The following is a 27,437-nucleotide window of genomic DNA, read 5'->3' as shown; positions in this document are numbered from 1 at the left end:
ATTGGCGTTTAATTCCTGGCGCTTACTCTGGGCATGTTGTAATACATATTACTTAAGGAATATGCTGTTTCCGTTTTTTAACACCCAAAAGTGTAAGTTATCTGTGTTCTGCTTATTATGTTATTCATCCTAGGTGTCTGGGCCACGGCAACATTTGTGCTCTTGTGCTGCCCACACAGGAAGCACACCAGCCCCCTCACTGTAATAGGAGGCAGACCCAGCACCTCTCCCATACTTCTAACAAACAGCTCTACAGTAAACAGTCTGTGTACTGCTTCTTATCACTGCAATCTATCTCCGTTCCCTGGCTCCTCACCCGCCCCCTTCACTCCTCTCTAAACATTCCTTCCCATGGCGTTTGGATCTCGGGAGAGAGCAGTGGCACACAGCTGCATTCCTCCCCTGTTGTTGAAGATTTTACCACTAATTAACACAGTGCAGTCGAGGTCGCTTTCACTTTTGTGTCCGCGCTTCTTTTACTGGTGAATTTCATGCCTATCTGTGCTCCTCACATTCACGCATAATAAAGTGTAATTCATAAAGCACATTCGGTACCCCTCACTGTGCAGGTCGCAATAACTGACTTACTTTAATAATTGGGTGGCAATAGAAATATCCAACACTCCAACATGTATCACAGTGAGCTGAGCACGTTGTTATAACTACTTCCCTTTTGACAAACTGCGATACACACTGTGACAAAGGCACACTTCCACGTCTCTCTGGCCTTCTTTTTTTTTGCCTCTGTAAATAATTAACATTGGCACCTGGTGGATTGCGGGTTACCTGTAAATGTGAAGGATGTAAATTCATTTTCTGTTTTCACGTTTCTGAATTTAAAAGTTGTTTTCATTTATCTAAACAAACCTTTAACGGGCACAGGTGGAACTGTTCAAACTAATAGATACAATAATGTTTGTAAGCGCTGCTTCTACTTAGAACCTTTGTAGGCAGCGCCCAGAATGAGCGCGTTCTTGGGCTGGGGGCTTAATTTCAGCAGGAGTCTACTGGTGTGACCGTTGGCACTTAATCATTAACACTTGCATTTTGTGTGTATTATGAAACATATTTCTTATTTAATCTTCTGGATACTGTTGGACTGCTGTAGTAGAGGTAAGATGTGTAGCTACCTCAGCAGTTCATAGTCTTCTAGCTGCCATTGGTAGGGCCCATAACTATACCTTTTTATATTGTAGTATGCTACATTTAGTTTGTCTTGATGAAGACACATGAAAAGGTGTTGCAAGGGGTCAAAACGCTTATGCTTCCGCTGATACCGTTTGCAAATAATTCTATGCATTGCAGCCTTCACATTGGGTGAAGTCGGTGCCCTTGCAAATAATTTATTGTAGAAGCCAAAAAAGAGACGTTGTTTCTCTTTTTAATTAACTTTCTCCATGCACCTAATACTTGTTCACTTGCACTGTGCTGCGACTTGGAGCACATTTTGATGAACTATAGTTTTTGTGTAGTTGTGACAAATCTATATATAGCTTATTTTGAATTTTATACAAGTGTTTACTCTATATCAATTTTTTCTCAGCACTTCGTCGGAGACCATTTGCTTTCTTGCTCCCTCGTTTGTATACCGCTTCCCACTCACAACCACCAGTATTTTATTTTATTTTTATTAACATGCTTTCCTCACTCACCCTCACTCACCCTCACCCTCACTCACCCTCACCCTCACTCACCCTCACTCACCCTCACCCTCACTCACCCTCACCCACACTCACCCCCACTCACCCTCACCCACACTCACCCTCACCCTCACTCACCCTCAACGCCTCACCCTCACTCACCCTCAACCCCTCACCCTCACTCACCCTCAACCCCTCACCCTCACCCACCCTCAACCCTTCACCCTCAACCCACCACTCACCCTCACTCTCACTCACCCTCACTCACCCTCAACCCCTCAGCCTCACCCTCACTCACCCTCAACCCCTCACCCTCAACCCCTCACCCTCACTCACCCTCAACCCCTCACCCTCACCCACCCACCCTCACCCACCCTCACCCACCCTCACCCTCACTCACCCTCAACCCCTCACCCTCACTCACCCTCAACCCCTCACCCTCACTCACCCTCAACCCCTCACCCTCACTCACCCTCAACACCTCACCCTCACTCACCCTCAACACCTCACCCTCAACCCCTCACCCTCACTCACCCTCAACCCCTCACCCTCACTCACCCTCAACCCCTCACCCTCACTCACCCTCACCCTCACTCACCCTCAACCCCTCACCCTCAACCCCTCACCCTCAACCCCTCACCCTCACTCACCCTCACAACACATATTGTGTTACAATAGGTGTCACATTTGCGAAAGATAAAACTATCTAGAGATGTAGCATAACGACCAGAGCTGCCATATAAGTCACGTAAATACAAAACATGTTGCATTCCAAATGCTATAGGTGTCACATTCGCAAAAGTTATAACTATTGGCATTGTAAATGACAAAGCCATCAATTTAGCAATTTTAACAACGAAAAAATAAATAAATTATGTCATTTACAAGACCAATAACTACAACTTTTCTAATGCGAAACCTATTGCATTCCAACCCCACTCACCCACGCAACGCCACTCACACACGCAACGCCACTCACACACGCAACGCCACTCACACTCCACTCATCCACGCAACGCCACTCATCCACGCAACGCCACTCATCCACGCAACGCCACTCATCCACGCAACGCCACTCATCCATTTGCAAAACGAAAAAAGTTAAACTCTTCTATTGCGAGACCTATTGCATTTTCAATGCTTGTTGTTGTTGCCAGAGAGTAGGCTGTAGGACTGCCTGCCTGCTGACGTCTGATTCTGAACTAACTCTGTCAGATGAGTCCACCAGCCCAGGTAAGGCCCAGGCAGCAATTTTTTACTTCTAGTATAGGCCCATTCAGGGTCTTGTTGTCAAGTTGGGCCCGGGGCATGGCCTATTTCGGAGTTCAGTCCACCCAGCCACTTTTAAAATGAAAATGCTTCTGTAAGTTACACAGCAGAGGCCCCCCCCACATGGTCGCACCACCCGAATCCCAATAAATTCCGACCACACAAGCTTCTGTTTTATATAAGAATTGAGGCCGCAGTTTATTAGGCATTTCCAACTTACAAGCGATCCTTTACACACCATTATTTCTGTCTGGCGAGCCTGTGTCCTTAACCCATCAACTCTGCACTGTGCCCTACATTCAGTGCAGCTATCTTTGCCAAGGTGACCTATCACCATCCTTACCCCGTTAGCTCTGCACTGTGCCCTACATTCAGTGCAGCTATCTTGGCCAAGGTGACCCATCACCTGGGGACGCACCCTTTCCTTTCACTCCGGGCAAGCTTTGCGTCCAGCCCGACCGGGTAACCTTTTCCCTCCGGTTGCCACGCACTCCTTGGGTAAGCGCCTGCTTCAACCCAGCCGGATTACCCTTTTCGCTTCCGGTGTCCACTCACTCCCGGGTAACCAGCCGGTTCCCACCCGGCCGGGTGACCTTTCACTTCCGGTGTCCACACATTTCCTTCCGGGTAAGGGTTTGTTCCCACACCAGCCCGGTGCCTCTTCATTTCCGGTGTGTACCCCTTTTGTTACCTGGGCAAGCCGATGTGCTTCCCGGCCGCCAAACCTGGTTGACTGTTCCCCCACCCATCTCTGCGAGGTGACCCGTTAACCGGTATCCCAACTTCGTCCATGCCACAGGCCTTGCCCTCTGTTGCGTAATTTATTGTTTACTTCCGGTTCACCTGAACACAGGGGGTTCGGGGAACTTGCCAGTGATCCACTGGGTCCTGACTGCCCCGTTTGCGGTCTGTGCCCACTTCGCAACCTGTTTTTGTATTCCTCTTGGATCGCTTTGTAAGTATCGCCATGCCTCGCTGGGAGCTATCGCTGCCAGTGAGGACCCCCATGCCATTACTGCGGCCCCCATTCATGCGAACTACCAACAGACCTTTGCATTCAAATCTGCTAGCATATTCCGTAGCAGGACATCTGTCCCAGTGTCCGATAGGTACACCCCATCTGCTCTAATAGTGCGGCTGCTGTAACTTCATCAGGGTGTACTGTGCCTGATGCTACCTAAACCTGCCCCCCTTAGAAATTTAGCCATGAGGCTTTTTAGCCTCTTCCTTAACAACTCCATGCCGTTTTGGGAGTCCGCACCAGCCCATACCCTTCTAGGAATGATCTCGGACCATACAACTTCCGTGGTGACCATGCTCCTGGCTAAATTGGTGAGATCCTTCTTTAACATGTGAAGTAGTTCCCCCCGCCCCATCACTGGAAGGTAATTTCCCCCTAGATGAATTACTAAAACACTCGGGTCCTTCGAACAGGTGCGAAATTCTTCAATGACGCTCGCCAATTCTCTCCAGGGCAACCCCGGCTTTCCAAACCATCGCACCCTTGTCCGTTGAAACGGGAACGTGGCATTCCACCCAATGCTGTGGGCTCTGTTAGCAGCCCTGGGCACGTAAGAGTGCCCAATGACCCACCTGTTTTGTATTCTGTGGAGAAGAACAGAAGCACAGAAAGGTTGAGTATACGTCTTCCATCAGCCTTTTATCATATGCGTAACTTGCTGTAAATAAGTGTAATCAAGACCCCTACAACCGAATCGCTGCAAAACATGTCTTTTCCAATCCTTTATCTGTTGGATGTTGGGCGAATGTACACCCGAAACCTCTCTGATTCCCATCTTCCTATTCGTTTTATTGCCTTTGCCGACATACCCTCCTGGACGGCTGTGGTGGCTGCCCCAATGCGGAAGGAATATGTAGTGTAGTGACACCCTTGGAGCCCAGCTATTTGGACCGTTGCTGCTAACACCCTTTTAAACTGATAAAGTGTTACCGGGGTCCCATCTTTGGGGGTGAGAAGGTAGTTGTCGCCGTTGACACCTTCCCGTTCCTGGATGTACCCTGCCAAAAGCGTAACTGGGCAATATGAGCTGTGCCCTTCCATCCTATTCAGTGTAATGCACTGTCCCCTTCCCACTTGATCTGTCTTAGAGTGTTGCACCCGTAGGGTTACCTGGTGTGTGCCTAGGGCTATGTCCTTAATGAACAGGGCCCTGCTGCTTTTATCCCCTTTTGCCCTGGCTACTAGTTCGCTAATGCGAAAGGCCCCAAAGAAGGCCAAGGAAAACGTTACTCTCAACAGCGTACTTTCAAATTCCAAGTAGCACACCAAAGGGAGGTGGTCCATTAGAAGTTTTAGTGTGTTAAAATCAATTGGGGACCTGCGATCCAGCTTTTTGCCTTCCCCCTTGGCCCACCCTTTCAAGGCTGCCCTAAGGACAAAACCTTTAGTAGGATTGTCAAAACCATTTAGCTTTGAATGGTATGCTATTGCTGATAGGTGCTCTCCCACCCATGACCTAGATTTGCAGGCTCCCCAGGCCCACACCACGAACTGTTTGACCCGCATCCCCAGTTGCTGAACATTGTCTGGAAGCTCGGAAGCCTCCGCTGTAAAGTTCCGAAAAGTGTCCACACAACGCTGATACCGGTGCCTTGTTCCCACCTCTAAAGCCTCCTCAGCCATGTTCTGTAGTTGACCTTCTAATGCATTCGTCTCCAATATTCCTCTTTGAAGGGCGTCATTTCCTGCTGCGCCTCTGGCCATTCTGCCCGGAATCTTTCCCACTGCAAGCGAGAAAGAGCACCAGCTGCCTTATTCTGAACCCCTGGCACATGCTTGGCTGTTATCTGGATATTATACCAGAGACACCGGCTCACCAAATGCCTTAATAAACCTAAAAACTATGGGACATGACGCCACCTGATTATTAATTGCATGGGCAGCTGCCAAGGTGTCCGACCAGATTGACAGTGCCACCAGAATGGGAAAGAGTTCTTTGGGCAGAGCTGGAAAGATAGCCCAACATTTTCTCAAACCATCTTAGGATGCTAAAACAAGTAGCAGCCACCTTTGTAATTTGGTGACTCATGGACAATTCGTTATCCAACCAAACTCCCAAGTTCTAGACCCTAGGGGTGTGGGTAGGAATAGTACCCATCACCTCTGGCCATAGATAAGGGCCCCAGAGATGAGGAAGGTCACCCACCGGCAGAACTTCGGTCTTGTCCAAATTTAACTTAAGAGAGTAACTTCCTGACTTCTGGTAACTTCCTGTGTAGGTGCCAATCCTCGATCCCCCCCCCCCCCCCCCCCGATGAGGATTCATTTTTTTTTTTAATTTTTCCCAAAAAAAACTTTATTAAGAATTTCAAGTCAGGTACAGTACACTGTGCAGCATTCCCTCTCACAGGAGTCCGAAGTGCAAAAACATGTTACAAAGACATCAGAAAATGCAAGAGAAGCCCACCACTCAGGGGGGCACCTTCACCACTTCTTAATTGAAAATGAGAAACCTGTAACGGAGGCCTAATGAGGAGGGGGGGAGAGTGGACACCGAACAGCACCAGCGTCTGCCACGGGCGAAGAGCCGGCGAGGAGCGCAGGAGAGGCGGCACCGCTGGAGGGAGAGGGGGAATGAAGGTAAGTCACCAGAGGACCCCAAATATCAACTGGCTGGGAATTAGGTCTCAGAACTCCGATAGCAAAGTCTGGCATCGAGAGGCGTCCTCCAGTCAACTATCAACCTTGGGAGCAGGCCTACGACCCCAGCACATGGCCACCTTGCGCCGGGCCAGAACTAACAGCATCGCGATTAGACAGCGGGAAGCATCTGGGCAGGATTTTACAAAGCCAAGTAGGCACATGGTGGGGTCAGGGGGTACCAGGGTGCTAGTAATTGCCGAGACTGTGGAGCACACGCCCTGCCAGAACTCGGAGACCCTAGGGTACAGCCATGCCAAGTGCGCGAAATCTGCAGCAGGGGCACCGCAGTGCATGCAGGTGTCATTAGGTATGAGCTCCAGCTTGTGGAGCTGGGCAGGGGTACGGTATATCCTATGCAGGAAATGGTGACAGCTTCTTCATCGGGTTACAGCAGTAGACCCAGTCTGCCTGCGCTATGTCAATGCTAAGATCCGCCCCCACGCTTCGCGCACGTGGTCTGTGTAGATAGAGGTTGCCATTAGTGTAAGAGCATATAATTTGGTAACCAATTTGTGCGGGGACGGAGATGTATACACTAGGTCGAGGGCCGGCATGGTGGGAGGGGGCTGGGGGAATGTGAGGTGCAAAGTCCGGCAAATGGAGCGCAGCTGGTAGAATAGTAGCGTGTCCAGTGGACCGGATGATTCTGGGAGGGAGTAAAAGGCATCCCCTGAGTAAAGGTCCGCAATCCCAGACGCGTCGCGTGCTTAGACATACCGGAGGGCTGAAGCGGGGGGGAAGCAGGGTGGTTCACTATCGGCACAGCGTTTGCAGAGAGTAAGGGGTGGTTCAAGAGTCAGCAGAGTCCAGGCCAAGCCCAGCGCAGCGTCTCAACTGTATCCACCTCTGCCCGAGTGCGGACCGCCGGCGTGAACAGTGCCGTAGACAAGGGCCAAGGTGAGGCTATATCCATCTCGACAGCCACATGAGGTTGGTAGGAGGTGGGATGAATCCAAAAATGCAGAAAGCTGGCCTGTGCACACAGAGCATATATCTTACAGTCCGGTGCACCCAGACCGCCGGCCGACATGGGGAGAGTGAGAATGTCATACGCCATCCTCGGTTGCCTACCCGCCCAGATAAATTAAATAATCAAGGAGCGTAATTTACGGAAAAAATGGGTGGTAAGAAGGATCGGGACATTCAAGAACAAGTGGAGGAATTTTGGCAATACCACCATCTTGGCGATGCCGATCCGGCCAGATTCCAATCAATCTACCGCACAGCCAAAGTTTGATCTCAACAGTTCATCCAGGTCTCTACTCAGCCAGATACCTAGATAGCATGTTGGGCCAGCTGCCCACACAAATGAGAAATCGGGAGTAAACAAGACAGTGGCATCAGTCGGAGGAAACAAGACCGACTTACTCCAGTTTACTTGTACCCCAGACAGACCACCAAATCGTATGATTTCCCTACCAAGGGGCTAAGGTTGTCCTGGGGGTGGCGGACGTACAAAGTCACGTCGTCTGCATACATGGAGATGAGAAGGGAGCGAGCTGAAAAGCCTATTTCCCTATGCGTATGGTGCTGCCGGAGCCTGGCAGCCAGGGGCTCCATTGCGATGGCAAAAAGCATAGGTGATAATGGACACCCCTGCCGGGTGCCTCCCGGATGAGAATTTGTTTCCATGACAATTAGGCATTCCTCCACAGCCTCAACCCTATGATCCGCTTCACCGAGCCATTTATGCAGGGAACTATGGTCTGCTTTCAGGGATTTAAGATCAGCTGCTATGGCCTTGGTGTCTGCATGCATTAAACCCATTGTATTCTTAATGCTTGTAAGATCCCTCATAAACATTTTATTAATGACATCTGCCATGTTTGGGGTAGCAGGATTCAACTTTCCAGCTACAATGTCTGTAATGAGGAGCTGATAGGTGGTCTTACCCCTGGACATCAGGAAGAGCTAGAGTGGACAATCTCTGGATGATGAATTACCCCAAGCAATATCACAGATCCAATCAGAGTGGGTCAGATGACCTCATCTGTAAGGTGGACACAGATCTTTCCGAAGACCTCGTGTAGCACAAATGGGCAGGAGTAGACTCAAAGGACTTAACGGTCAATGCCTATTCCAACACCACTCCTCAGAATATCTCAGTGGCATCAAAATCAGTGTACTCCAGTCATAACTCAATTTCCATAGAGCTGTGTCAGGACAGATAGGTGGCTGCTGCTATGCATCGGTCCGCCAACATTTGTTAGGCTGAATGAGTCTGTACCAGGCCACATCAGGGTAAGTAGTCAAAAATTGAAGCAGCCATGTCAAAACATAAAAGCCAAAATACAGGACTGCTGCTGACGGGTAGCTAGGGATCAAGCCATTAAGATCAAACTTGAACTGCCAACTGCAGAATTGAGAAGAACTTCAAGGGGATGTCAACTAACTTAGCCCTGCAGCCGCAACCTCAATTAATGCCAGAATTTTAGCCTCATTGGTAAAACAAAAGGTCATCTCCTTGACCCCCTAGCCTCACGTTGCAATCTGGGGCCAAGCAGTCAACCATCAGCCACTTAATTTCCGCACTGATTAAGCATTTGCGTAGAATAAAAGCCAGCTGCCTCCAGGACCAATGTAGGGAGATCACTAGAGTACCTAGATGGCGTCCTTCTGTTCTGCATCATTCTCTGCGGAGGTGGTGGGGGGAGCCCAGGTTCTGATGAATTTTTGAGGAAGGGGTCCGAGTGTCACTGAAACGGCAGTGTAAGTCGGCCATCTTGAGCGCCTTCATCGCTCTGCTTCTCCTTCGAAGTGAAACACCTCCGGGGATTACCAAAGGATATGGTCCCCTCCTATCTCTGCATCGGTATCCTTCCAAGGTCTGAAACCGGGAGCTCAGGGTCTGCTAAATTTTCCAAGGAGATACCAGGTGGCGCTGGAGCTCTAGCGGGAATCTGTCATTTTGTGCCCAACCGCCATCTTCCATCGGAACATGCCATTTCTAATGTTACACATTTCTCACTCTTAAAAATATCATGCACCCTACCATGTGGGCAGCAAGGTGTGCTCAGCGGTATTTAATGTTTAAAATCAGGTTTTCCTACTTGTGAAAAGGGTGATTTTGACAAGTCCTTCAGCAGGGTTCAAGCTGCTCCTGATAGGCCACGCAGGGGAGACCTAAAGCATAGTTTTCACTGCCACTGTAGTGGATGGTACAATAGGTGCTGCAGTTCACAAATGACATTTAACTTTCTATGCCAGGAGTTTAGTTCTGCACCATATACTATAGCCTTATAGGAAACATACTTTGGGCACTGGACAGTAGTGTCTTAGGGCCAGATAAAATTGCCCCTCACAAATTGCGACTCGTTTGCGAGTCACAGTTTGCAAGGTGCAATTTGCCATGTACAACAGTGTGTTTAAGTCTCCTTGTGATTAATATTAATGAAGTCTCTTGCAATTTGCGAGCCCAATGGGAATGACAAGCCCTCCCAGGTATGGTGGCCTTCTGGGCTCAGCAGACTTAAAGAAAAACGGGATGCCTTTTTTTTTTTTTAAATGAAACATTTTCGTTTCATATTTTAAGGGCAGGTAGTGGTCCCTGGGACCATTGCCTGCCCTTAAATTGTTTTTAGAGACATTGCCCCTGGGGACCCCTTCCAAATTGCGACTACATTACCACCCTCTTGAAGAAGGTGGTAATTTGCTGTCACAAAACATTCGTACATTGATTTGCGAATGCAATTAGGAAGGGAACACCCGTTCCTAAATAGCGAGTCGCAAATAAATTGCGACTTGCTATTTAGGAATTGTACATGGCCCTGGGCCATTTTGCATGCGCAAACAGGTTGCAAACCCGTTTGCGCATGCAATTTAGGGTCATACTTCTGGCCCTTCGTGTTCAAGATTACCGGTAGGTGAGTCACAAAAAAAATGAAAAACTCAGATTGACCTTTACAAGTGACCACAGATCAATGTCTTCAATGTTGATGGAAATACAGGTTCAGGTCACTAAAAAATGTGTATATGGCTGACTTGATTGTTGGACCAGGGCGTCTCTGCTGGGTCATCCCAGATATATGCCTTCTTCTGTTGAACCTGTTTTTGTTGGCCTTTAGGACTCTGTACACTTTTCTCCTGGCAGCCAGCGGTAAAGTGCTTGTGCTCTCACTTCTAAACACTGTAAATTGTCCTACACTGGATTGGCACATTTAATGTACTTATAAGTCTCTAGTATATGGCACTAGATTTACCCAAGCCTGTAAATTAAATTGTATTAGTAGACTGCAGCACTCACTGTACCACCCACTAAAGTAGCACTGTAAAACATGTCAGCTGCAGTCTGCAGTGCAGTTTTAAGCTGCAATTTCGACCTGGTAAAATAAGTCTTTTGCCAAGCCTAAACCTTTCTTTTAATAAGTCACCCCCAAAGCAGACCGTAACCACTCCTAGGGCAGAGTTCATGGTATTTAAAAAGTAGGACATGCACAGTTAAGTCTTACATGTCCTGACAGTAAGTAACTCCTCAAGTCATTTTTCACTGTTGCAATGTTATCTATCCATAGACTAACATTAGGGAACCTTATTAAACGTAATTGATAACCTTTCTTTGGGGACAGATAGAGAAATGCTTCTTCCGCACATTGAATTGTAATTTAAAATCTTCTTTAATGTTAAATTCTGATTTTAAGTTACTATTTTGAAAATGCCACTTTTAGAAAGTTGGTGTTATCCTATCTAAATTAAATGTGCCTTTCTGCCAGTGTCACACAACTGTGCCTTGCTTTCCTGTGGTGTTTTGTGTATTACTTCCAGGCATTGTAACGAAAGTGAGCTTGGTGTGGGATAGGGTGTTGCTCTCCTGGACAGGATGTCCTGGGGGGATGTACTTAGCCTTTACAGAGCTTCAAAGAGTAGCCTCAGGGCTTGCCCACCCCCTTTGGGACTTCTAAAGGCCGCCCGTCCTGCCACTGACAAATGCAGTTCATATCTAGGCCTGCCTGCCCCTTGTTACCCTAGACAGTTTGGAGCCAAACCCAGGGAAGGTTAGAAAAAGGTGGCATCTCCCACCCACGGGCTGGCACTGGAGATAAAAGTGCCACCTTAAGTGCCTCTCAGCAGAGTACTTCTGGAACTGAGGAAGATTCAGCAGAATGATTGCTCTGCCGTATGAAGAAGGAAGACTGGAAATGACTGGCTTGAACCTGAGATCCCCATAAGTGACGCCAAAGGTCAGTTGACCTCCTGTTTGAGCTGCTGGGACACAAGATTCTAGAAGCATTCCCTGGAACTGCCCAGCTGACCAGCACAATTGGAACTGCTTGGACCCTGCTGCTGGAGTGATTCCTAATCCCCAAGAGGTGCCCTCAGGTCCTGAGGCCGTGGGTGGTATCTGACTGTACTCTTGACTCAGCAATGACCGCCTGCCATTAACGCAAATTTCTGATGGAGACCGGCTCTTCATGTCTCCCACCAATGTGAAGCTCCTGCAATGGCGTGCTTCTCGAGCGAACAATGGCCACCTCCGACCTTCCGCCAAAGCGAAGGTCCGGCTGAGGCTCCTCCTGTGGACTTGGACATTTAGAAGGTAAACACTTCCCTGGGGCGGACCTAGTTCCTGTATCCAAACTACACTATCCAAGCTACACTCCATGGTGGATGGCTTTAACTTATGACTTTGACCGGTCCAGCATGACCAGATACCTGTGTGTGGCCCTTTGTGTTTTGTGGCGCTACTTGAAGCTAAACCTGAAAAACATGAAAAAATCTTAACCCTGTTCTTATGTGATTTTTGTTGTTTTGATGTCATTTTATTTACTAAAATATATTTTATTTTTCTAAATTGGTTTGGGGGTTTTATTGTGTTATGTTTTGTTTGAATGCTGCATACATACTTTACACATTGCCTCTAAGTTAAGCATGACTGCTTTATGCCAGGCTACCAGAGGGTTAAGCACAAGTTTATTTAGTGAAATGTGTGGTTCACCCTGAAATATATTATTTATAATTTGAGTGGGGCTTCCACACTTTTCAACCAATAACCCAATTTCTTACAGCGATCATCTCAACTTATTGTCAGGGACTGTCCGGGACTATGTGGGGAACACAGTCAGAGACTTGAACTGGGTAAAAAAATTACACAGGAAGGGGAGTACAGCACTGCCCAGGATCATACAGGGAGTCAGATGAGAAAAAGAGATCCACAGGGGAAGCCTTTGCAAGTGAACACGATGGGTAAGACTCAGAAAGGAAGGGAACTCACAAAGCAATTTAGCATTCAGAATACCTATACCCAGGACGAACGTGCAAGACATATATATGAGACAACATTAACAATAAAGGGGGGTGTGGGGTAAAGCACCCAGGAGATCCCCATGGTAAGACTGAACCTCAGTAAGTTTCTTACCCACAATTGCTGTTACAGATACTGACTGCAAATACCCACATGTAGGATATGCATGCAAAGGCAGGGTCTGTGGAGCTTATACCTATGGTGATGTTATCAATGTAACACAAAGACAATACTCACAGAGAACAAGAAACAGCACATAGGTAGTCAGCTGTCCCCACGGATCCTGGCGATCAAACAGGAACACGCAAGGCAGTAACAGCAAGAGGGTAGAACTAAACACAAGCACAATAGACAAGGAGCTAGCAAGGAGGAGTGCTTAACAGGAAAGGAAGGAAATAACAGGGCACACTTGGCAGAAAGCAGGTAACAAACATACAAGGCAACAGAAGCAAGACAGCAGAATAGAAAGACAGCAAACTAGGAACTGGAACCAAGGAATTGGGAAGAAAGGCAGGGACTGGGAAGGGGTGTACAGAAGGGGAGGCTACAAGGGTATACTAGAATAGTGCAGGTTAAGGAATCAAGAAAACAAAGTAGCAGAGAAGGCCGTGCTGGGGCAGGAACAAGAATTGAGGTAAAGCTCAGGAGTCAAGGTAGCACTGCAGACAGTGCTAGTTCAGGAACAGGGAATTACTAAGGCTTTAGGAGTCAAGGTAGTACTGCAGGCAGTGCTAGTTCAGGAACAGGGAATTCGCTACAGCTCAGGAAACAAGGAGTCAAGAGAGCACTGCAAGCAATGCAAATCAGGAACAAGAAATAACTGAAGCCCAGGCACAGGAACAGGAACAAAGAAACAAGGTAGCACTGCAGGCAGTGCTAATTCAGGTACAATGAATAGCTATAGCTCAGGAACTCTGTAAACAAGGTAGTACTGCAAGCAGTGCTAATTCAGGAGAAGGGAAACTGCTGCAGTTCAGGAACAAGGAATTTTAAGGCTCAGGGGTCAAGGTACTGCAGACAGTGCTAATTCAGGAACAAGGAAAACAGCAGCAGGTCAGGAACAAGGGATAACTACAGCTAAGGAAACACTGGAAACAACAATAGCAAAAGCTCAGGGAGCACTGGAAACACAGATTGGTCTCACTGGTAAACAGCTACAATGACCAACCTTGGCCTGAACGGAACTGCGGCTTAAAAGAGCTCACAGTAATCACATGCAGCTGGTGTGAGCAGGCTAGCAGCAGCCAGCCACGGGTGAGCTGAATTCCTCCACCCATCCTTGGCCTGCAGGGGTGGAGACAAAGCAGTGAGCAGGGAACTCTGGGTAATGGAGTTTCAGGCATGAGTAGGCTGGCTTCAAGTATGAGCAGACTGGCTTTCACAAAACCCGGCATGGATTGGGAATGGATGTCAGTTTCCAATAAGTGTCCAAATGGCTGGAAGTCAGGATATGCATGCAAGGGAGGGTCTGGAAGCTTATTAGAAGACTGGAAAGTCCCACTATGCGGCCCCTGGTGGTGGGTATGAAAGCACAGGGAGCGAATCGTGACACTTATTTTACTACTTGTCATGTCACCTGGGCCTCCACATTTTTATAAGTAAACCTCACATGTATAAAGACTCATACATGGCTGACTGGCTGTCTGACTGTAGCATATAGCGGGGTTCCCTGACACAGATGGGACTTGAAAGCCCCCAGATGAGTTACAAGTAAAAGACGATCCAAAAGAAACATTGCACTCCACTGTGAAAATGTTGTGCAGGCAGCATGCCCCATACCACCATGCAACATTGGCCTGTCCATTAGCAAACTGGACTCCACAGTTTTCACTGTACCAAAACACTGCCTGCAATAAATAAATTGTATACTTTATTAAATGACAATGATCTTGTGTATGCTATATATATGGCACTATTTCTATATGCTTACTTAATGTTTTTCTTTGCATTCCTCAATCAGCTAGCATACTCACGATAGCCGTCTTCTGGAAGGGAAAGCTGGACCTTTCCAAATCCATCATCTTTTACCTCGTGGCACTGGCCGTAGCCAACTTCCTCTTGATTCTTGTGGTCACGGTCTTCAGGGATATCTTCTACTTCTATGTCAACATCTCACTGTGGTGGCCAAAGCCTTCCTGTGGGGTCAGTAACTGGATCTACTTCACATGTGTGTATTCTCTCACTTGGCTCACCGTGGCTTTCACCTTCGACCGGTATGTCATTGTGTGCTGCAGTAAACTGAAGCTCGTGTACTGCACCGCCAAGAACACGCAACGAGTGATACTTTGCGTCTACACTGGTGCCTTTCTCATGGCTATGCCTACGTTCTGGATCTACGTACCAGTCCCAACTCTGGGGCCCAACGGGACATCAATGGACATTTGCACTATTCGAAAAGACCTGAGTAAGATCCCCATCTTGTCCGTCTACGACCACTTCCAGACGACTGTCTGGATTGTTATCCCACTCGTCGCGCTAATGCTCACCAATGGCCTGACTGTGTGGAACATTGTCATCACATCAAGGGTCCGCCAAGGGTTAAAGAGTGCGGTAGCCAACAAAAGCGAGGATGACCCAGAGATGGCCCGACGGAGGAGGTCCATCATGCTTCTTGCTTTGATCACCATCTCTTTCCTGGGCCATTGGCTTCCAAAGATGGTCATCAAAGTGGTGGAGCGGCTTACCTACCCTCCAGTCAACCGATACAATTTCTACCACCCGGTGAATGTGGTCAGGATGCTCGCCAACATGCTCATCGTCCTCAGCTCCTTCAGCAACATGTGCATTTATGCCCTAACTATTGAAAAGTTCAGGCAGGAGCTGATGCGAGGAGCCAAGTCTGCAATTTCTGCTCTCTGCAAACCACCTCATAGCCCATCAATAAAGAAAGTAGAGATATTCACTACCTAAGAAAGCAATGGGATGCTGGCTGATGGCCCACTTGGCAGAAGGTGGACTGCAGGCAGAACCTGTTGGTCATGCAGAACTGCGTGGAGAGTGTGGTGTAGGGCGGTGCTCATCACACACACTCCCTTTCACTGTTTTATATGTACCTGGGGCATATTTACAAGCCCTGTTGTGTTGCTCTTGCACCACGCAACATGCTGCAAAAGTGATGTAAATCAAAAACGAGATTTATGAAGGCATGCAAGCCCTCCATGCGTGGCCCTGAGGGGCTCCATAAATGTGTTGTCTTACTTCGCACCAGGGAGGCAATCCATGGGTGTTCCCACGCAATTCCCATGGTTTTTGATACAGTTCCAGATTTACCAGAACTGGTAAACCTGGAAATGTGCCAAAAATATATGCCTTCCCAGGGAAGGCATAACAGGAAGAAATGTCTTTATTTCTCCTCATCACTTTGTCTTTTAAATTTTCTGCAGCACATATAGAAAGAGGAGTTTGTCTCTCAAAATTGTTTTTGTGCAGTAAGGTGCCCCTTCCTGCACAAAAACAATCCTGCGCGTACCTCTGGCACCCTTGCACCATGGTGCAAGGGTGCCTACATTGGCGCTAGACAGTCAAAACGGCGCCAATGAACAGGAATGCTTCATATTCTTATAATTACAGTGCATTCCTGCTCGTTCCCTGTGATGCAGAGTAGCAAGGTGACGCAGTGCAGCCAGGTGCAGCCAGGTGACGCAGCGCAGCCAGGTGACGCAGCGCAGCCAGGTGACGCAGCACAGCCAGGGGACGTAGTGCATCCAGGTGATGCAGCGCAGGCAGGTGATGCAGCGCAGCCTGGTAGCGCAGCCAGATGACGCAGCACAGCCAGGTGACGTAGTGCATCCAGGTGATGCAGCGCAGCCAGGTGACTCAGCGCAGCAAGGTGACGCAGCGCAGCCAGGTGACGCAGCACAGCCAGGTAGCGCAGCCAGATGACGCAGCACAGCCAGGTGACGTAGCGCATCCAGGTGACGCAGTTCAGCCAGGTGAAGCAGCGCAGCCAGGTGACGCAGCGCAGCCAGGTGACGCAGCGCAGCCAGGTGATTTGCTGCACTGTGCCTCACCATAGTTTCATAAATATGCGCCTTAGTCCTTTATGAAGCAATCTGAGCTTTCATAAAGGTTCTCCACATAATAGGAATGAGGTGGAGAAATAACCCTCAACAACTCTTCAGAGTGGAGAAGGATACCCGAGATTGGGTGGGCATGGCTTGTCTTAAAAATGATGTGAAATGTATAAAACATATTTGAAGTGGTATGAGGCCTTTAGCCATCTAGAGGTCACCATTCTATTTGCTGTAGAAAATCTGCTTAGGTGTTTCAAGATAGCCAATCCCATCAGGTCAGTGCAGCCATACAAACACGGTGTGGACTATAAGCATCCCTGTAAGGCTTGGCTCCCAGAATACAGGGCACACCTAACTTCCACTTCAGTGCATAACAAATGTTTTCTGGGAAAGCAAAATACAGTCCCGGATTCACTGAACAAAAAGCATCAGACATGAGCGCGCACAGGTGGAGACCGTGACACGGAAAATCCACGCAGAGGCAGATTTTCCTCAGTGAACATGATGTCCCAGGGCCAGGGGAAGGTATGAAACACCCCAAAGTTGTAACTTTATGGATAGCCACCTATGTGATCTTGGGCTTCCACACAAAATGTGTGCAACTAGAAGAAAGTGGCCCTTGAAAAACAAATCAGAGTGAGTGAATTTGCACTTATTTAACATTTACCATAACTGTTATACATAGAGCAGTGGTACTACAGCAGCAATAACTGTGGTAATACTACTCCCCGCACAGAATTCCTTACCTGGTATGAAGCGCAGGAAGCTGGAGCTGTAGCTGCACCTTTAAATGAGGAAAAACACACACAGAAACACACAGTATTCCAGAGATACTCCCAAACTTCTCTAGATCAGAGCTGCATTGGTAAAAAGGCTAATGTTAGAATTAAACTGGATGTGGAAACATCCTACCAGGAGAACAGATCTACTCAGCAGAAAAATGTTTTCTAAATACAGTGAAAAAAGTGAAGGAACATTAGCACATTATCCTTCATTGTAAAGTGGAATAATCTTTTGATAATGGAAAATGTACTGGTTTAGGATTAGGAGCATACTGAAAAATGTGATTTTTACAGCTTTTGATGCCTAGTGCTAGGGATTTTTAGGAATCTAAAATATTATAAATGTATTGCAATTTTAGGCTTACGCTTGCCACATCTTTGTGTTTTAGGCTCTAAAGTTGGCTAAGTATCCTTTCAGACAGTCTCAGTGGTAAAATGAGAAGAGGAAAACCATCCAACAATTAAGTATTTGTATAATGTATATGCTGCTAAAGATATTTATAGATATTTATATATATATAGGAACATATTTTAAAAGAGAAAAATGCATGAATCCCAAATAAAAGCATATGAGGATGACAAAGCAGTGAGACAACATAACAAAAGTGAGTTAAAAGGACAGCGAAACCAAAGAAATAAAAGGAGGCGTTGGAAGCGAGAGGCAGGAAATTGAGCAGCCTTACACCATTTGTTAGCAATAGTAATGCCAGACATCTGATGTGCAAGAAGGTGAAGAGTAAGAAGGTGGAGAGTAAGAAGGTGGAGATTAAGAAGGTGGAGAGTAAGAAAGTCTTCCCCTGGATACACACATCTGTGGTGGGATTGCGGGGCGACTGGTGCAGAGAATGTGGCGACCCCGCAGGGATATGTGGGCATGGTGCGGATCCACCGACTGCTTGCACAGCTGTAGATAGTAGGAGGAAGTCTGTGCTGGAGCTGATGAAGGGATCTCCTCTGAGGAGGTTCATCACTGGAGGATCCTATGTGTAGGATCATGGCGGCAGTTCATGCAAAAGAGACAAGGTGCTACAAAATGGTCGTGGTTTGTGTTGGCATGAATGTAGCAATAAATGCCTGGTGCCTCAACTGCATCTTTCTGTTTATTCTACAAAGAGAAAACTATTTTGATCCAGGGGGACAATGACTGATAGTCGTATTTGTCGATCTTCTGTCTCTGTATACCAGAATGTGAGCTTTTCTTCCAGCTAAGCACCATAAAAAGTAAAAGACCCTTTGTTCCTTCTCTGGTGTTCTAAACCATAAACCACCATTTTGATTTGTTTGTATTTTTTTAAGCTTGTTTAGGGCACAAACCCTTCCTGCTGCATCTTAGTGTGCTTGGGCCCGATTCACAGAACTAACTTAAGATAAAATCCTAAACTTACTACTTTTTGTATTCACAGAAGGAATTTAGTAGTAGTAAATTTAGGATTTTGTATTAAGTTTGACTTAAGACAAACTTAAGACAGATTTAAGACAGACTTAAGTTAGGATTTTGTCTTAAGTCTGTCTTAAGTCTGTCTTAGGTTTGTCTTAAGTTTGTCTTAAGTCTGTCTTAGGTCTGTCTTAAGTTTGTCTTAAGTTTGTCTTAAGTCAAACTTAAGACAAAATCTTAACTTTACTACTACTAAATGCCTTCCGTGTATACCAAAAGTAGTAAGTTTAGGATTTTGTCTTAAGTTAGTTCTGTGAATCGGCCCCCTTGTGCTGCACTGAGTGTAATCAAGACGGTATCGTTGGATTACAGCGAGTCCTGAAAACCTTTCACTAGTAGAACATTCTGTGAAGCTGCCACCACCACTTGGTATGCATTAGTCACACATAAGCAGAATAGTGGAGGGGTAACAAGCACACCTGGCGGCTCCTTGTGAGATCATAAAAAGCATGCTTGGCTTTCCATTCTTGCTTTCCTTCGCAAATGCAGCGGCATTTGCTGTGCTGAAAGGATAGCTATGGGGGCAGGTATTCACTTACCCAGAGTAGCTGCTTCCTATTAGTACTGGTAGCAATGGACCCCTGTTGAGAGATGTGGTTACATGTATGCTTTTGCTGCCCCTTCCATTAAACCTTTGTACCTGATGGGGAAGCCTCTTCTATTTGTCCAGAGTAGTTTTCCCCCACCCCGGACAAAATTTGTGCATCTATGATTTCCTGTGGTTAACCATTTCTCATGGCAAAGGAAGCAAATGCTGCCCTGAGGCTGAGCCCAGCACACTGTAGTCACTTCTGCTGCAAAACACCAACTCAAGAAGCCATTGTGCCTCCGGCTGATCAACATGTCCGTAGTGCGCACCCTTGTGTTGCAAGTACTGGAATTGGTCCCGAAGTCTTTTTGGACAGATGTCTTGGCAAATTGGATGTAAGATTAACACATTGAATGAGATTCAAAGTGGACAGTTAATTCTAAAGGCTTGTTCCAGGCACTATGTAACTTGAAATTCCTAGGCGATGGTAATACCTCCCACATTCAATGTAGCGTTATCTAAACCTGGTAGAGCTAGTGGCGTAACCACGCCTGAATCCTTGGTTCAATAGCAGTGGCCGGGCTCCCAGATGGAAGGCTTGCAAGAATTTGAAACATAGAAACATAGAGGTCAGTTATATTATTGAATGGACTTGAAAGTGTAAGTCTTTCCTGTGAGCCTCCAGGTAGAGCTTATGCTGAAAATTTTGCATTTTCATGACTTCTACTTAGAAAAAACAGACATTCTAAGGTTCTGTGGCAGCAATTGGAATCGTCATCCCTCGCCTAAGATAGTGTGAGAAAGTGGATTATTAGTTTGGGTTAATAAATTAAAAACACAACACAATAAAATGGTACACATTTTATTAAATAAACAGAAACCAAAATAACACAAATCTGATGTAGGGAACTGGAGGTATGATTTGTTAGAGTTTTAGAGGTTTCTAGCTCCAAAGAGCCCAAAGCACCACTAGCAAAGGTCGACGGTGAAGGAGCAGGTACCAGGTTTGGTCCAGTAAAATGTTTTACCTTCTGAATTAGCTTAGCCTATAGAACAGAAGTCGAAAATCCTCAGTGGGGCGAGGCGGACGGCTGTGATAGAGATGGGTTCCACGATGCCGGATAGCCATTGGGTGAGGTCCTGGTGAAGTCACTGACTTTTGAAGGGAAAGATCAGAGCATGAGGAATTCAAAAATCGCACACAAGGAAGGTCTCTCCCCAACTGGGTACTGTTTGTTGCCCTCGCTTGCTGAAGATTTCTACTTTAGGACTTAGCCCCAGTCTTTAGACTTAGGCAGGAGACGTGCACTCTAACACTTATCCAATGGCCCCAGGACCTCAGGGACACTACTTGGAGTTCAGGACTCATTCCAGTGGAAGCCACCAGCAGAGTCTAGGCCCAGTCCAGTTGAAACTGGTCAGCTGGGTTCTTCAGGAAGGTGGACATCTTGTAGCTTTTGGGTCCATGTAGTATAACAGAAGCTAGCCAGCTAGGCCTTAGATGCAACTCTACTCAGTTCTGGGTTCCTGTGGGAGCAGGCCCAGCCCTTGGGGTTTCTCTCCATATGTTACTGTAGGTCCAGTCCTCTTTCTGAAGTCCAAAGGGCTCAGGAGGTACAGTCCTTCTTCTGTCTTTGTCAGTCTTCCTCGGGTTCATCAGTGTCTCGAAGAAGGTATCCCGGGGGCGGGGGCACTTTTATACCTGCCACTAGCTTGTGTGTGAAGGAAATTCCATGTCTGATAAGGAAATTGTTCCCAGGGGCAGCCATACCCACTTTGACATCATTTCCTGGGGGTTGGGCCCTAAACAATCCCACAGTGCCCTGCTCTGTAAGAATCTAACATGGCAGATTCCTTTTTCCCCTGGTCAGAGCTCTGAGCACACAGCTGAGCTAGGGAAATGAGGAACTCCCCCTGCAACCCAGTTCTGGAACAGGTTTCACCCCACTGGGATTGGTGCCACTCTGGCTACTTGGACAACGGCAGGAGCAGCCCTAGGTGTGAGTTACATCTGCCTGAGACAGGGGCTGTCCCTTTGAAGCTTGTGTAGTTGGTGTGCACATTCCTAGGCCATCCTATCAGGGGGAGGTCACACCTCCTAGCAGTCAAGACCCTTTTGCTGTCTTTCCTGGGAGCCATTCACACCTCCCATCAGGCTGCCAGGTGATAGTTGGCAATTAACTCTGAAAAGGTTACTATAGGATTTTGGCAAGAAAATACCAACTTTCTAAAAGGAGTATTTTCAAATGAGTAATTTATAATCCGACTTGACCATCAAGTTGAATTTTAAATTCCTATTAATTTGAGCCTTCAAACCATGGTTCTAGCTATTTCCAAATTGAACTTATGCATTATAAGGTGCTTTAATCTATGAGAGAGCCAGTCTTGCTGCAGTGAAAATGACTTTGGAGAGTTTTCGCTGCCAAGACATGTAAAAAATAAGTGCATATGTCTTACTTTTTAAATATCATGCACCCTGGTCCAAGGGCATTTAGAGCCTAGCTTAGGGGTGACTTTGAGGAAATGAAAAGGAAGGTTTAGACCTGTTAAAAGGATGTTTTTTAGCAGGTAAACATGGGAGTATTAAAACTGCGGTCTCGGATGCTGTGCCAGACCTAGAGTCATGTTTTCGGTAGTCACTTTAGTGATGGCACAATAAGAGCTGCAGTCCACTAATGCCATTTAACTTACAGACCCTGGGTAAACAGGATACCACTTACAGGGACTTACTGGTAAGTTAAATAAGTTCATCAGGGATTAGCCAGTCGTACATATTTTAGAGGTCAGAGCACAAGCACTGGCGGCAGCCCCCCAATGTTCACAGTCCATTCACCAGCAATAAAATCTAGAAAAGAGTGGGCGGGGACAATGCAAAAAGGGTATTTTCTTACAGATAGTATGTAGGATGAAGTTGGAAGTTAAGGACGGACAGAACATTCTGTGGTCGTCTATCTCTTGTTGGCCAAAGGCTAAACTAGAAAGCGCATTTGCAAGATGCGTTAATTCAATTTATAAAACATGGTAGGCTATTGAGAGTACCTTCCCTGATGAGCTAGAACAGGAACCATGATGCTACAAAATGGTGGTTGTTTCTTTACTGTTGATCCTAGCCTATGCAATAAATTATTGATTGAATGAGGAACATGTGCACACAGTTTGTTATGGACACTCATTTCCAAACAGTCATTTCCTGTGAGAGTGGTGTACGGGGGAATTAGACCACAGTGCACTTGTAATGTAATGTATTGTAATTTGCACTTGTAGAGCGCCTATCTCCCGGGGGTCTCTAAGCGCTGTACGAATACCGCTGTGGAACTCTTCCTGGCCTGTTCCTGTGAGGTGTCCACTCCTGGGCACCCCCAAGGTGAAGCCAGGCATCCCAGCGTTGTTAGGGCTGGTGTGTAGATGAAGCAAGCTATTGCCCAGAGTCACAGAGTGGGACCCATGATTAGAATAGGCACCGAGGCGAGAATTATCAGGTCCGAGGACATTGAGCCCAAGACCCTGCCGCGACGGGGAGTGAACGCTGGTCCTGGGCCAGACCTCTGCCTCAGGGTCTGCCGTTCTAATCGGTGAGCCACACGTCTCCACTTGTTTTCTGGGGATTGAACTCTTCCCTCAATTCCTGTCTTAGCTTTGGAGGACCTTATTGAAGGATTGAGGGACGCATTTGACTTTCTTAAAGGTATACTTTATAACTAGGGTCAGCTCAAGGGCTGTCACTGGCCAACACAACGTAATCCTTCCAGCAAGAGAAAATGGGCTAAAATCAGTTTCCTGAGAAGTTGTAGGAATTTATCTTTCTAGTTTATAAATGATTGGGGTTGTAAATTTGAATATTAAACCATGTTATTTGTTGTGTTAGTATCTTGAAAGGAAGTCCACATGAGAACATCTGGGCCCCAACACCTCAAGGCAGTCCCCTTCCAGCCTGAGTATTTGCTGCCCTAGCTGTGGGTGCTGCCTGGCGTGTCGGGGTTCCTTCAGCTTCTGGGCACTGGAGCTTTGAAAAGACAGATATTAAAGTCAAAAAGAACAACCAGTAATGATATGTAATGATAGATATATTCAAAAGAAATCAAGACAAATGGATTAGGTGTAACAGAGTCTGCATGTGTGGAGGGTGAAAGTGTTGGATGGGCAGAAAAGTTTATAGCTAGGAGAAGAGGAGAAAGGCAGGGTCATAGGTAAGGGGAGGGGCTTATGGTTAAGTACACGAGGATGATTGACAGACTACCTTGGCAGCAGCATTGAAAGTAGTTTCATATTGAATGCTGTTTATGCTGTTGTAATTGCTAATCATATCACATTTCAAAATATATGGCTTTGAAAAAGTGATAGCATGTTTAACAAGCTTTGGCAAAGCCAATAGGTCTGGAGTTTTCTAAAAGTGGAAGTGCTTCCTCGAGAACGGTGAGTTCGGGTGGAAGGGTGAGTGAATGAATATGAGATGGATTCAGTGGATGGATGAATATGTGCATGGGCAAAAAAATAACTTCATTATTCATGCAGCCATGCATTCATGAGGTCATCCATCCATTATTCAAGCCATTCCTTCTCGCATTCACCTATTCACAAGCAGAACGTTGAGAAAACATGAATAAGAGCTTTCACTTATGGAAAACAGCCTGATTTAGTGAGAGAGTAATTTTGCCCTCTTTCACTCTCCTTTCCGTAAAAATATATTATCAAATGTTTCTCCTGGGCCTCCTTTCCTCGAGTCTTATATCAAGACATCTGATTCCACCACTGAATTTCCCACCTACTGCACAATGTTGGTCTTGTTGCTTTTGGAATTAGACTGTGTCCATCATCCATCGCCCTGTCTTGAATGTTTATAACCTCCTCAAGTATTCCTTGTACAAACAAAACAGGCACAATCAAAGCTACACATGTTTTTTATAAATGACATGTAGGTCCAATATTTTTTCATGTTATTTTGTTCTATTGTTGTTGCATTTATGTTGTGTTTTATACACCTGATGAGGCATTGGATGGGTAGCATACCACACCATGGGGGAGTGGTTGGTTCTAGGAGTCTTGACACTACAGGGAGGCGTGTATGGTGAACGTTGTGATGTCATGCCAAACTGACTGGCCACAGGGGTGCTCTTCCCTAAGGTAACTACACCTAATTGGTTGTATAGGTGTGAGCTATTGTGGCCTCTGCAGATCCACCTCTGAGCACAGGAAGAGCTCTTACAATAGTCATCACAAGTCACACCTGCGAGTCACAGGAGACTTTAATCTCAACCTATTCCAACAGCCAATGGGGGAACATATGGATGCAGTTGGACCCCTCCCTGAGCAAGTAATGCCATTGAAAAACCGGAGGGATACTGTTGTATATTTGTGCTTCTTTCAATATGGCTACCTGGTGTCAGTAGCCCTTTCTTTGTGTTCCCACCCTCCCAACCTCCCATAGTACCTATGAATGTTCTATCTGGTATGTGGAAGTTCCAGCCTTGGCATTTGATGGTCTGGTCAGCTGTGAGGTGTACTGCTCTGCTGTACTATCTTAATAAATCGATCTTAATTTGTTTATTTATTTATTTATTTTCACATTTATAGAGTGCACTGTTACCCGGAGGTGTCCTGGCGCTAATGAAATACTCCAAAAGGGAATGCACCGACGGGATTACTGTGTAAACAACCAAGTCTTGATGCCCTTCCTGAATATCATAAGATCAGTTGTGTATCTCAAAGCAAAGGGCAAGGCATTCCAAGCCTTTGTGGCCCCCAGCACAAAACTCCTACCCCCCCATCGCGCTTTCCTTATGCGAGGAACAGTCGCAAACTCGATGATCTTAACTGTCGGAGGGGATTATACCATTGAAAATGATCTTTCAGACAGGCCGGTCCGGAGCCTTGGAGGGCATTAAAGACCAAACACAAGGCCTTAAAAGCAATCCGCTTCCGCACAGGCAGCCAGTGTAATTTCGTGAATTCGCACGACACAGATGCATACTTCGGAATGCCCGTCAGGAGTCTGGCTGCTGCATTTTGCAGCACCAGCAACTTGTTACGAAGCCCCTGTTGGGCATTTAGCAGAAGGCTATTACAATAATCCAGCCGGGGTAAGACCAAGGCAGTAACAACTGTATTTTTACTGCTTTCGGGAGGAAAGGGAGTATCTGTAATGCACGCACCTTTTTTGTCTCGGAAGTGTCCTGGAGTCACGATGTTATGCACCCAGCTTCCCCCCCGTCACCCTCCGGGAGCCAGGCATAAACACTGAACCCCAAAAAGTAACAAGGGGGAAAACAGGGGAACAAAACAAGGGTAGGAAGGGAAAGAAACAACACTCCACAATCTTCTTTGTTTCAGAGGAGGGTCTATCTTCTGAGACTGGGTCTGTATAAAAATATAACAATAGAAGAGTGAAAACTAACCCCCCCTTTTGTGTAGTTCCCACTGTATGTAATGAAATGTAAAGTAATGGTACCTTCTAGACAGTGGAGGGAGATGAAAAATAAGGAAAGTAGATAACTCTGGAACTTCAATAGTATTCTGTCTATGTGTTATCCACCACAACATAAATCTAAATACAAGAGAATGATATGAGTAATATCCAAGCACCACTGTACCGAAGGAATCTCTCTTGTCCCTGCCACTCACCACTAGTTCTGTATTAGAACGCCGTACCAAAACATTCAAACTTCACCAAGGATGGTAAAGCTATAATCAAATAAACACCACTCCGGAATAAGAGGTAAGAAACGTGGTCTATAATTCAGGTAAACAAATTACATGCGAGTTTGCAAAACCGCGATATATATTCAAAGCGGAGCAAAACCAAATAGCATAAGAAACGGAATTTAAGAATAACAGCCCAGAAGCAAGCCGCTTCTCAGGACTTACGATATCAGGAACAGGAATCACGGACAATGGAAAAGACGAACGCCTACCCCAACGGCCCGCTAGCTCCTCGGATGCCTTCACCGTGACCCGGAACGATAACTGGACACAGCTGGCTAACGCGAAGCACTTCCTGGTTCTTCGGGGAGGTTTAAGACTCGTGTTGCTTCACTTCTGCGCATGCGCGAACACTGCGCATACGCCACAGACTCTGTATACGCAATTGCCAATCATTGCCAACCACGTTTCTCTAGCAGACGGCTGATATACCGCTCTGAGTAATTACAAAGGTTTTATAGTGCATCACGGTCCTCCGCGCACACGACAGGCATGACAGAACACCCCTCCCACAGTGCCCCCCACAGGTTTTGGTTTATGGGGGAATCGCCTGTGAAAAGCTCGCAATAATCGAGGAGCATGCACTTGACTTGCCGGTTCCCAAGATCTTTCCTCGATGCCATAGCCCTTCCAGTGGATCAGATATTGGAGGCGACGACGCACTCTCCTAGAATCGATAATAGCACCCACCTCGTATTCCTCATCATTGTCTATAATTGCGGGAAGAGGGGTTGTTGGAAGACGGGTATCAGGTGCAACTGGTTTTAACAGGGAAACGTGAAAGACAGAGTGTACCTTCATAGATGGTGGTAGTGTCAGCTTCATGGCCACAGGATTAATGACTCGGAGGATGGGAAAAGGACCAATGAACTTAGGCCGAAATTTACAGGCTCCTTTTAATGCCAGATATTTGGTGGAAAGCCAGACTTTATCATCTTTTTGATAAGTGGGTCCTGTATGTCTATGTGTATCTGCTGCTTTCTTGTAATCAGATTTGGCCTTATCTAAGTTATCATGGATGGTGGAATGCACAGTTTGCAGATGTGTGACCAAATCTTGTACAGCGTGGTTAGTACAAGGCCTCAAAGGAGAAAAGGGTAGGACCTTAGGATGAAACCCATATGTAGCATAAAAAGGAGTGAACAGAGTAGAAAAATGGTGACTATTGTTA

At 46.6% G+C, this 27,437-nt stretch overlaps 1 protein-coding gene across 1 annotated transcript in view; it reads left to right on the top strand.

Moving 5' to 3' along the window:
- Positions 1 to 15,721, top strand: part of LOC144762983 (putative G-protein coupled receptor 139) — an 84,715-nt gene extending 68,994 nt beyond the window's left edge. The window contains exon 2 of the mRNA XM_078648296.1: positions 14,772 to 15,721. Within this exon, the coding sequence (XP_078504422.1) occupies positions 14,772 to 15,721 (950 nt within the window). The remainder of the gene's footprint in view (positions 1 to 14,771) is intronic.
- The last annotated feature ends 11,716 nt before the right edge of the window (positions 15,722 to 27,437 follow it).

This window comes from Lissotriton helveticus, chromosome 6, assembly GCF_964261635.1.
Source record: "Lissotriton helveticus chromosome 6, aLisHel1.1, whole genome shotgun sequence".
NCBI lineage: Eukaryota > Metazoa > Chordata > Amphibia > Caudata > Salamandridae > Lissotriton > Lissotriton helveticus.
The sequence above is the reverse complement of the archived record's forward strand: the minus strand, read 5'-3'. Positions and strand labels throughout refer to the sequence as shown.